The sequence below is a fragment of the Melanostigma gelatinosum genome (genome assembly GCF_949748355.1).
Source record: "Melanostigma gelatinosum genome assembly, chromosome: 1".
In the NCBI taxonomy this organism is placed as follows: Eukaryota; Metazoa; Chordata; class Actinopteri; order Perciformes; family Zoarcidae; genus Melanostigma; species Melanostigma gelatinosum.
The window spans coordinates 4,852,055-4,864,087 of NC_136634.1; the positions used below are offsets into that span (position 1 = coordinate 4,852,055).

At 43.9% G+C, this 12,033-nt stretch overlaps 1 protein-coding gene across 1 annotated transcript; it reads right to left on the bottom strand.

Moving 5' to 3' along the window:
• Positions 1 to 784: 784 nt before the first annotated feature.
• Positions 785 to 6,719, bottom strand: hapln3 (hyaluronan and proteoglycan link protein 3). Its single transcript, XM_079274754.1, has 5 exons — positions 6,611 to 6,719; positions 5,750 to 5,893; positions 3,425 to 3,823; positions 2,597 to 2,899; positions 785 to 2,516 (listed from the first exon to the last, which is right to left on the bottom strand). The coding sequence occupies exons 2-5, from the start codon at positions 5,880 to 5,882 to the stop codon at positions 2,239 to 2,241; spliced, it is 1,113 nt and encodes a 370-aa protein (XP_079130880.1). The 5' UTR covers positions 5,883 to 5,893; positions 6,611 to 6,719; the 3' UTR covers positions 785 to 2,238.
• Between the last annotated feature and the right edge of the window lie 5,314 nt (positions 6,720 to 12,033).

Genomic DNA, 12,033 nt, shown 5'->3' on the forward strand with positions numbered 1-12,033 from the left:
ATCCAGGAATCATTGCCATTGCCATCATTGCCATTTCATATTCAGGAACTGTACGATCTAACTCGTGGAAATCACACACTGATTTTTTTCTGTCATTTTCTGGAAACATCTTTTCCCTGGAGCTGTTGAATTTGAGGTGAACTCTCCGTGCCAGGGGAACAAACCCGGCATTTAGTTTGTTTTTACCTTCCTGTGGAACCCAACCATGAAAACACACACACACAGTAAATAGCTCCTTCATCTGCGCCTACAGCCTCTACCTTCATCACTTCAGTCACCGCAAACAGATCTGGGTGTGTGTGTAGCCCTGTATGTATATATAAGTATATGAATGCATCTATGTGGTGTGTACATTAATCCCTGTGTGTGTTTATGTGTGTGGGTCCACTGATGTTTGACCAGCAGGTGTAAATAGGACGTGTTTATAAAAACCTGCCGGCCATATAATCAGCAGGACTTCTGTTCACACCCGGATGCAGGAGGGCGTAGCAACGTGTTTCACCCCACTCATCTAAAAGTGCATCGCGCAGGCAGACAGAGCGACGCTGTTTACATACAGTGGCTGTTTTGTGTGGGTCAGTAACCCATCTCACCTCTCTACCCTGGCATTCCTGTTTGGACTGGAAGTGAAACTGTGTCGCACCTTGAAAGCAACACCAGCCAGAGGAGGTGTATGAAAACGTGTGTCGTAGCGATGGATCCAGCCATTCAAGGGGCATCTTTGAAGCTGACATTTTAGTTTTCCTAAACCACCTGATTTCAACAAATGTGTCTCACATGAACACTTTGTTACAATAATGTTTTTATTAATTTGTAGAAAATAGTATAAATGCGTAGACATATGCAATGAACAAAAACACACAAAAAAGCAGATACATGTCAGAATGAATGGATGTAAACAAGGTAGTTTAAATATTACAACAACACAGATACTCACTCATTACTTCTGCTGTCATCGCAGAGCACTACTCTTAGTCACCCAGAAAAATGAAAAAGAGATGCATTATACTTTATAACACGGGATACACAGACATTTAAGGAGACAAGCAAAGACTCCAGTATATTTCACAGTGTTAGAAAGACAGAAACAGTTACATACAGTTAGTGAGAGGACAATCATGGACCAGTTGGAAAGATCTGGCAGGAACACAATGAGAAACACTCTCCACTTCCTCAACCATCAAAGTGCCCCTTAGCAAGGCACTTAACCCAGAAGTTTGGAGTTGTAATATGAAGACTGAATGTTTAAATGTTTGTTTAAATGTTCTGGAGGGCACAAAACAGACAAAGTAATTGCTGAATAAATACATGGTAGATGAGGGACTGAGGTACGGTTGGAGAACAGTGGTTTCATTTGAACGGTGAGATTTTTCTTAAAGAGAAATTAATCATTAATCATGTGTGAATAAAAACAATTTAAAAACAGCTGCAAAATTGAATTTGAAGCACAATTAGCTTGATTTGATCTGTGAGGAAAATGTGCAGGAAAAATAACTGAATCTACGCAAACGATGGGAAGATGTTGTCTTTTTCTGCAGGATGCTGTTGTGGTTGAGACATTAGACACTATATGGCCAATAATATGTGGACACCGCTGTCTATGCAATAATCAATGTGGTCCAATTAAGCTGCGTACGTATTCCAGACAATGATGTGCTTCCAACAGTTTTCCTTCACTATTTCAACATGACAACAGCCCCGTTTACAAATTCACAGTTTGCTGTGGAGGAACTTGACAGGCCTGCAGAGAGCCCTGACCTCAACGCCTTCAGGTTGAACTGTGAAGCCGACAGTAAACCAGGCCTCACCGCTGCATCATCTCATGCTGCTGTGACTGAATGAGAGCAAATTCCTGCGGACTGGTTCCTAAATCTTGCAGCAAGCCTGAGTGGAGGCTGTTGTAGCAGCACGTTAATGGTTTTGGAATGAGACGCGGGTGAAATGTCCGCGTGCCCACATACTTCTGGCCATAAAGTGTCGTCATTTTGTTTGAATACAAGTGGCATCACATGATGGGTGCACGTAGTTGTTGACTGGAATTTAAGTTCAATAGGCTGCTGATCAGTTACAGTCTTACGGAGGTGGAATGCGATTGACCCAAATGGCCTCAGAATGAACAAACTGGCGAACTGCTAATTTGCTCTCAGGCTACAAGCTAATGCTAACCTCTCAAGCAGCGCTTTCAACTGGTGCGCTGTTACGAACGGTGTATTTGTGTCTGGTGTTGAGCCGAAGCGTCTACCGATAACAGTAGACGCCAAATTTCCGGTACAGAGGGGGGAACCCAAAACTACGCACCCCCGGTTCTGGTGGGCCGCAGTTAGCCCGGGCCTTTGTGATGGGATAACGGACACTCCCATCGGACAACCATCCGGCGTCGCACCGGTCCAATCCCATCAGCCTCCAGGCGGCGTACATCTGGCCCACTTTGGCAATTTGACTTCCATCACTGGCACAAGCCTGGACCGCTTCTGTGAAGTTGAGCTTGATCTGGTGCTTTAAGAAGTACACAGTCCCTAACGCAGGAGAGAGTCATAAGTGAGGATATATTTAATCTTCATCACACACACACACACACACACACACTTATACTGACCCTTGACAGAGGCAGAGAAGCAGAAAGCATCATAGCGGTAGAGGAGGCGATGCCGTTGTCCGTAGCTGCGCAGACCGGGAGCTAAGTCCATGCCCCCGCAGCCGTTGCGCGGGGCTGTGATTGGATACTGCACCGTGCCGTCGGCCAACCAGCCAGCATTGCACCAGTCCAAACCGTCCTCCCACGCCGAGAAGAGCTGCTCGAATGTAGCCAGAGTGGCATCCTGCTCCTGGCACGCTTGTTGGGCCCCAATGAAGTTAAAATGGTAGCGTCCTTTCTGAGAATAGTAGGGGAACGCCGCGCCTACATATAGGGAGGAGAAGTGCATTATGGTTAGATTTTTCAAAATTGACATGGTGCATATTCCAAAATAAATTTGTGTTTAACCAAATTACAACAAATAAGTGGTCAATAGGGTGCCCACCATGGAAATACCCCCATTCATCGGAATGAAAATTCTCCGCGAATCTCTGCGATGTCTAAAAGGTTGTGAAGCTTTCTGGTTTTGCTTTGCAGCACAACTGCACATGAGCATGAGTGTTTCTCGCTCACACTTTTTTCTTTTCTGTTTTGCAAACATGAAACCTCCATGGTTTCAAAATTGTCTCCTCTCGATGGTTTTACAGACAGAAAATGCTTTACGAGCCAAAGGGGACGTTCTAGCTGCAGTACTGCGACTGGCCACTGGGAGAAATCGCCGCTGTATTAGGCTTTTATTTTTTTGTGTCCTCACATAACATTTCACCCTCATCAACACACACACACACACACACACACACACACACACACACACACACACACACACACACACACACACTTATTGCTCACCCCGCAGCTCCAGCTCCACCGTCACACTTTCGTCCTCCAGGCCATCGATGACCTCACATCGGTATCTTCCCGTGTCGTTGAGTTGCAGCTCATTAATCACGAGCGACATGTCGCCCGGCGCCGAGCGTCGCAGGCGCACGCGGCCCCGGAAGCCACCGTAGCTGCGGTGGCGGTTGCCCATCGCGACCATAACCTCGGTTTCCCTGGTGAAGGCTTCGGGGGAAACGGGGCCACTGATGGTGTTGGCGGGCAACCAGGACCACTTGACCCTGGTCCTGCGCGGTGCGCTCAGCTCGGGCTCGTAGTGGAAGTGGCAGGGGAGGGTGACACTGCTCCCCCTGGTGGCCGACACCGAAAGCTGCGGGGATTCTACGTGGAGACGAACCCCGTTGAAATAGACTGTACAAAGACACGAACACCAGAAATGCAACATGAGTCAAGCAGTTTAATTCTGAATTTGTTCTCTGTGTTTTGTGTTGATGGGATTAATTAAACTACATTTCTCTAAACTGTGCCTTTAATTTCGTCTCTGTTGAAAGGCAGTACTGAAATTGTCGGGTAATGGAGTACTTGCATCGGATGTGGTTGGCAAATAAATCTTATTTTATGGTTTAACCCATCCCATAATGAAGCTTTTTAACAGCAGCCATTATAACTTATAATAGCAGCAATTAAAGCACAGCTGTAAGCAACATTTATGATGGCTCTGATCCTTTTAGGGGTCCCCGTAAACCATGTCAGTGAGCCAGAATGCAGGGGCCTGAAACTAATACATACACGGATGGATTCAAATACATCCTATATGGATGCATATTTAAAATGTCATGAGTAACACTTGTGCTCTTCCTGCTATGGTGTGTCAAAATGTCTGCTGTGAAAAAAAAGTCTTAACTGTCTTCTACTTTCATTGCATACCAATTCTACACCATAAACAACACAATTGTTTTTCTGTTTACAAACAATTAACAGTTTTGTAGCAACAATAAACCAACCACAAATGGACGTCAGCTGCTTTTTGAATTCCACTGCCGGTTACACTTCTTCAAGTGAAAGCAAAGCGCCTTTCAAATGATGTCAAGTTGTAATCAAAGCAGCCATGTTGAAGCCTGCGATGACACACATCTGCATCTTGTAATTCAATAAATGAGCCTCTCTCAGTGTGCAAGGACGTGGTCTGTTGTCAGAACATGGGAAGGTCCTCTCGTGCTGCTGTGCACAAAACAATCCAACTCTTGTTGTTGTTTTTTGTTTTATCTCTGGAGCTGTCTGTACCATTGCATGTGTATAAAATATCCAGCTGCCCAGACCTCACCGTGCACATTTGAACTCACACCTGGAGTCTCACTGGCCAATCTAAATGGAACAGAGCCGTGAATATTATTATTATTTACACCTGTACTTATCCTTAAAACTAGATGTATTCAGTCATATACTACTCACCCATATTTCATGAACCTAAACTGTTACGACCACCAAACACATGCATTAACAGCCTGCATTCATGTTTCCTTCCTGTCAGCTTATGTCATTCACATACACTGCAACAGGACATAAACCGTGGTGGAATGTTTACATTTCCAACTGTGACACGGACTGTAGGAACTAAGCCTTTGACCGAGAAAACCAGCAACACACACATGCATTCACTTCATTGAAATTGAGGTAAGTAGAGAGTACTGTTCTACTCACACAGGTTCACTGCAACACAAACCACATCAACGACGATCAGGCTTTGTTTTCGTGAACCAGTTGACTGTTTGGGCTCCATTAATTATAGCTGTCTGCTGCCGACACGTCCAGGTGTTGTGATGTACACAAATGAAACATGAAGGAACATCTGTGTCTCACACGCAGGGGTGGAAACTTTCTTGAATGTGCAAACATACTTGGCAGTAAACCGTTTCTGATTCTGAAAATAGTCCGTTACACATAAAAGTACAAAACTACAGAAACTACAGAAATATTAGCACATTATTATATATAACATATTATATAACTGGATTATAATTGGTGATGCATTCACGTGTAAGCGTCAGTAAAGGTGCAGTTGGTAAAGGAACTCATTTCAACTTTATTCTAACGCTATTTATTATACTGTTTGTAGCTTAATCTGTAATAAATCATAATTTATTTGTTGATTATCTTTTGGAGCCCTGTTATCAATTTGAATCTGCAAAGGAACAAGTAACTAAAGGTATCAAATAAATGTAATGGAGTAAAAGGTGCAAAATGACCAGACTACATCACTACATTCCACAACCAGCGAACAGAGACAAACTTCATTGCCCTCCATTTCAGTCGCACACAGACAAGCAGAAGACCTACTCTCTCCTTTTCCGTTCCCGTTGCTGATGTCCTGGTAGTGAAAGCCGTTGCTGTACCCGGGGCTCCAGCCCTGTCCGCCGGGCAGCAGCAGGTACAAGCAGGCGGCCAGTAGGGGGCGCAGTAGACCGCGCATGATGCTGTCCTCTGCAGAGCCAAGACAACGATGAGAATAAACACTCTTTCTTCTTCTTCAGCTGTCATTCAGGCCGTGGAATCAGAGACTGGCGTTTGGATGAAACTATTCAATTAAAGCTCGAAATGACTTGTCACAGCGATTAGAAATATAAAAATAATAATGCTGATATATTTATAAATTAATAAAAAATTTGCAACTTCACAAAATAACTACTACTCTGATGTGTCTTGAGGGAGACAAGACAAAATGATGATGATCCGATTTCCAATGTTTTTTTAAATGATTGTTTTGCTTCGAATGTGAAACAACAAACGTATTGTGTTGTTTCTGAGTTGCCTATTGCAGTTCCACACATTGTTCCACACATTCCTTTATGTTAAATAAAAAAGAATCTGCCAAAATGTATGAAAATCTTGATGACTATATTGAAAGCCCGCATTATGATCTATTACAGAAATAGAAACTTTTCTCACATCTCAGTCATGAGACAAACAGCAGCCTGATGTACGTTTATATCTTCCTTTTCTTCCGTTAGTGTCCAACGTCTAGGCTTCAAGTTTCAATACAGCTCAGATTACAATGACTATCGTGTGCATTAAATGTCTTTCGTCCGTGCTGCTTCATGAAGAAGCCCATGAGCTACATTTCAAGTAAAGAGTAACTATAACTGAATTATACCATCGCATTAAACGTCTCTTTTGTTGAAGTCGTAAAAAGTCACTCACAGATCAGCAGTTGTCCGCCCAGCGTGTCTTCAGCTCATCTCCTCCTCATCCTCTGCTGCCTCTCCGCTCGCCGCGCCGACGCTCGAGGGGGGAGCGCGCGCGTGACGTCACGGGACGAGGCATCCACTTTGAGGTGAACAGTGACCTCATCATCCACGAGCCCGCACACAGCAGATTAGACACAACAGCAGCAGCGTGCTCGAGTCTTTTCTGATGCTTTGTTGTAAATTAAACAACGCAACATTTACAAGTGCAGCTGAAACGATCAGTTGATTCATCGAGCAGTCAATTGGCAGACAAGGTTTTCGATCATTTAAGTCATTTCTTATGCAAAAACATGTCAGTGTTACAGCTTCACAAATATGAGAATGTGCTGCCTTTTCCTCTTGCTTGTGATTATTTGGGGCTATTGGTTGAAGAAATCACACATTGTGAAGGTGTCTGAGGCCTCTGAGGTAACTGTGACGGCATTTATCACTATTGTCAGCATCTTTCACAAACCAAACAATCAATTGATTAATGAGAAAATAATCAGCAGATTATAGAAGAATAATCATTAGTGTAAACCCGACACAAAATAGTTCAAGTTAGCGCCACCTTAAATCGAATAAACTAATGATATAATGTATGTTATGACAGTCACAGAGGACATTTTCTGCACTTCTGTACTTTTACTTACTTGCTTTCAAAAAGAATACCACATCACCACATCTTGCGCACAGATGCAAGTTGGATTGTATTAGCGTCATCGTTTAAAATAAATGGGGGGGTCAGGTCAAACCAGTTGACCCCTTTCTTGACCTCGTCTAATCTCACTGAAAAATGTGGTCAAACCCAACTGATCTTCAACCTTATTTTCAGCCAATGTAGGGTGTGCAATAATGAGACAGAAAACAGCTCCATCGTCTTTATCCAAAGTGCAAATATAAAGCTTAAACATACCGGAGCTTCATGTCAGCACACAATAATTCACTGGTACTTTTTATTCGGTTTAAGTTCATAGCAGCAGAGGAAAATCCTCATTAACTGTCAACAATGCAGCTGTATTTTACCACCTTTTCTGTGGATGATGCAACCCTGAATGACTGGACTCTGACTCTGGACTTCTGAAATATAAATGAGGGATATCAAGTGTTTTCCCCTTGGATAGAAACTTAATCTCAATCCTTGAAATTTTAAACTGCACATGTATTATAAATAACCAACCAAGATTTATAGCATCTTATTTGCACAACAGTGTGTTGTCTTTTTAGATATAGCAGCATTATCAGAGGCTGCCAGCTTCTGTATTCCTGGTATGTTGAGGCTGACAGTATATTCGTGCCCCCCCCCCCCCCCCGTCTTGGTATGGCCTCAAGTAACAAAGCAAATATTCCACATGAACTCATATTTCAGTCATCAGTTGAAAGAACAGCCGCCGTGGTGGAAAACAAGAGAGATTCCAGTTCTCCTCCCGGGCCTGAGAGAATGTGTTGCTGCTGTGCCGCCGCCCGAACATCTGAGTGAAGGCTGGTTATCAGGGTGCAGATGGAGGCTGCCCTCCTGACACGAGCACATGGTGAATCCCGAAGCTGCACCAGCCACAACTGTTTGGCACGACACTCAAAGTCCCCCAAACTGAAAGTCGAGGGCCTCTCGGAGTCCTGCACGCGATGCTTTCCTCTGTGGTCAGCCCTCTGCAGCCGCTCCTGTTTTTCTCATGACTGGACTGACATAAGAGACTCAGGGTTACCACTACTCCAGCAGATCACTGTTGTGGTCGCTAATCAAGGAAACAATGTTCCTTGAATCCTTTTTGAAACATGGCTTCGCTTTAAAACACAAATGTACACAATTCTCTGGCATTCTGTTTCACTTAAAAAGGCACTTGCAGTTCAGTTTGACTTCATGTGCAAACCATCTAGCAGGGCTGGATTCTGGACCTTGTGAGTGGGGTCAGGGCTCTGGGGGCCCCACTGGCCCCAGCAACCCACCCAACCCACGGCCTTAGACACAGTACGTGGCCTAAATCTTCTGCAGGAAGTTGAATGCCAGAGCCTTCAGTGCGTAATTGTGTTAAATGATCGTTATGTCAATTTTGGCATATCGACCAAAACAATGGTGATTATGATTTTTTACAATCAAGCCACCCTAAATTCAGCTCTCAGAGCAAACCTCATCATTTGTGGTTTGCCCTCAACTGAACGAACCCCATTCTGTTGTACTCCTCCTAACTTCATTCTTACTTATTTTTCCATCCACAAACCCACAACTACTCTCCTCCTCCTCCTCCTCCTCCTCCTCCTCCTCCTCCTCCTCCTCCTCCTCCTCCTCCTCCTCCTCCTCCTCCTCACTATTTTATTGTCTTCTTCCCAGCAAACACGATAATGTGATGATTGGTGCCACATCACCGGACACAGTCGTAAAGTGCGAAGCGAACAATATTTTCACATTTCTCACACACGGAGGTCACATTTACTGAATGAAACCGTCTCTGGTTAAGGTTCGGGTAAAAGTTTTGAATATTTGCATCTTTACTCGTGTCCATTGCCGCAGAATTCTCCAAATGACAGCTTTGTTTCAAAGAAGCCCTCACGCCAACTCCTTCTCGTCTCACCACTTCCTCGCACTGTCTTCTGAAATATGTGCTTGGAATGAAAATATCTACAGTGGTTTCCTCGTTTGGGATTTCCTTCTTTGGCACAATGCTAACCGCTCTCCAGGCACGGCAATGTTGGTCGGTCAGTCCACCACTTTGGTCCACACTGAAATATTTCAATAGGGAATGCCAAGACGGACATGGAATTTGGTAAAAAAAACCTTCATGGTGCAGAGGATGAGTCCTTGTGACTCTCGTGATCCTGAGACATACGTTTGTGAGAGATTATACTCTCTCACTTTTCAAAAGATTTCCCGAAATCTTTTAGGTTTTAAAAATAACATTATCACGCAGGAATGTTCTATGCTACTACAATACTATTATTCTATTACCTAAATAAATCGAATATAATTGAGTAACTGTTTGTCTGTTAGCCTAGTATTCAATTCAGGGTACTGAAGACCACATGTCATCAAAGAGATCTTTGATGATCTCTGATTTACAATTAGAGCAGCCCAGATTATTGCGACATGGATTTACAAGTAGCAGATTTGTCAGCGAAACATTCTGTGACCTCTACTCCACCATATTAGAACAACAGCTTTCAAGATGTGTAATGCTCATGCCAAATTCCTACCATGTTATGTCACTTAATAGCAGTAACAGCAGACTATGTTTCCCTCTTTTTAGTTGGCAGGACTGAAAACGAGTCATCCTCAACAAATGTTCCTGGCAACCATCATGATTTTACGAGCTTAAGTACAGATGTTTAGGCAAACTAACGAAACGGCTTGAAAAATAGTGCATATGGCTGCTATAAATGGAAAAGCATCTCTGCGGGGGAGGGTGGCCCTGCCCCCAGGTTTGGGCTGAGCCCTGTATGTTTACGTCTGGCTCCGCCCCTGCGTGCAGGCAAATAAATCTTGAGTTGTGGATTTAAGTGAAGTAGACAAGTTGCTTTATTTTATCCCCAAATGAAATGAAACATCATAAAATGTAGGAGTCATCAAGAGCTCCTAAAACCCTGAAGCCTCCTCTCGTCTGTGTCTGTCAAGGACTGCACCCCCGCTCTCAGCCGGTGGGACAGACACTTCCCCTCCCTGTGTGTGTCTCTAAGCCATTATCTCCCAGTGTGTTTAAAGAGACCAGACCAGAGCTCTTCCCAAAGCCCCATGATGAAAGGTTTTGGCCCGGGGCCTCAAATACCAGCAGCCCCTCTGAACGGCCGGGGCACTGAGGCGTTTGGAAGGGGTGTCATTTCTGCAAAGCAGCAGCATTCAGGTCCAGAGAGGCCTGCGGAGCTTGGACCCGGAGCCCAGAGAGACCACATGAAAGACGAAGAGACGACTGCGTGCGTTTCTGTTTGTGTGCTGTGACTGAAGAGTCGAGCAGGTGACCGTGTCAGTGTGTGAAGTCACACGCTGTCATTAGCAGAGACTCCTCATAGGAGGGTTAGTCACAGAAGGTGCGTGTGTGTGTGTGTGTGTGTGTGCGCGTGTGTGTGTGTGTGTGTATATGTGGTTTTAGTGTGACTGAGAAAGATTAGAGACAAAGGCTTAAAGGAAAAAAGACCAACAGGAGAGGGAACTGCAGGGCTCAGAGTGACACTTTCCAGCTTGATTAAAAGATAGAATGTAAAAATGAGCCGTAATTACAAATAAACACTACAATTTCCAAGCTTTTTGTTACTCGCTGATGTTAGTTTAGCACCAACCAAACATACAAAATGTCAAAATAAGGGGTGTAGTTATGACAGAAGCCATTCATCACGTCAAATCAGCAGTTCAGAGCATTTATTTGAGCAGAAATAATAGGATTTCCCCTCTTTTTCCCCTCTCTTTCCCTCGAGATGTTGCACATACCTGATCTAAAATAGCAGTTGTTTTCCAGGAGTGGATCCTTCCTGTTCAAACCCGCTGCAGCGCCTCCAGTTTCCTGCCTGCGTTGGCCCGACGCCTCGGTCCGTCCCCTGCCAGCTGTCATACCAGGAGACCGAGCAGAGAGAGCTGGTGGAGGTGCAGTCAGTCGAATTAAATTCCTCACATTTTCCCAAGAAAACTGGGTGATATTATGCAATTTACATTGACAATATGTCAGTTTAGTGTTTAATGAGCCTGGTAATGGCCTGATTGAGGGGCGCATGGGTGATAAAGACATTACTGGTGATACTTTAGAAGAAGTGCAAGTATAAACTGAGTGCTATTGAGAAAATGTGTACATTACTGGCAGCTTCTTTCGTATCATTTCCTTCTCTTTACATATCAACCATCTTATAGTTTGAAGCTCCGACTATTATTTTGCTAAAGCTGCTGTTTCCATGGTCAAGCATAAACGTTCAAGTTCTCATTTTAGTGAAGTGTGTTTTTCTACCCGGTTGTGATTATAACAAAATGTGGCCACACACACACACACACACACACAATGTATAAACGCAATAACGGCATATTGGTGATTATACATTAGAGCAGTATAAAGAAACAAAACTGGAAGAATCTCCTTCCTCAAGCTGAGCAGAGGAAAGGACAATAGTGGGAAGACAAGATTGATATTTATCAAATAACAAGGGGACAAAGCCATCATTAGGTCCTCAACACTTTAAACGCCAGCAACTCCATGAGGGAGAAACGGCTGGTCTGTTGAAGAGGGCTGGTGGTAACTGGATGAGATCATCACGTCAGACAACAGTTGTCTTACATCATAATTAGCTGGTATTTAGTCGAGCACAAAAACTGATCTAATCTGGTGGTACAAAGACCTTTTCCCCTCAAATACAACTGCTGTGTTGCACAAACGCGAGGTTCCTCCATCATTTCAGCTTCACAGTATGAATGTTTCTCTGACGAGT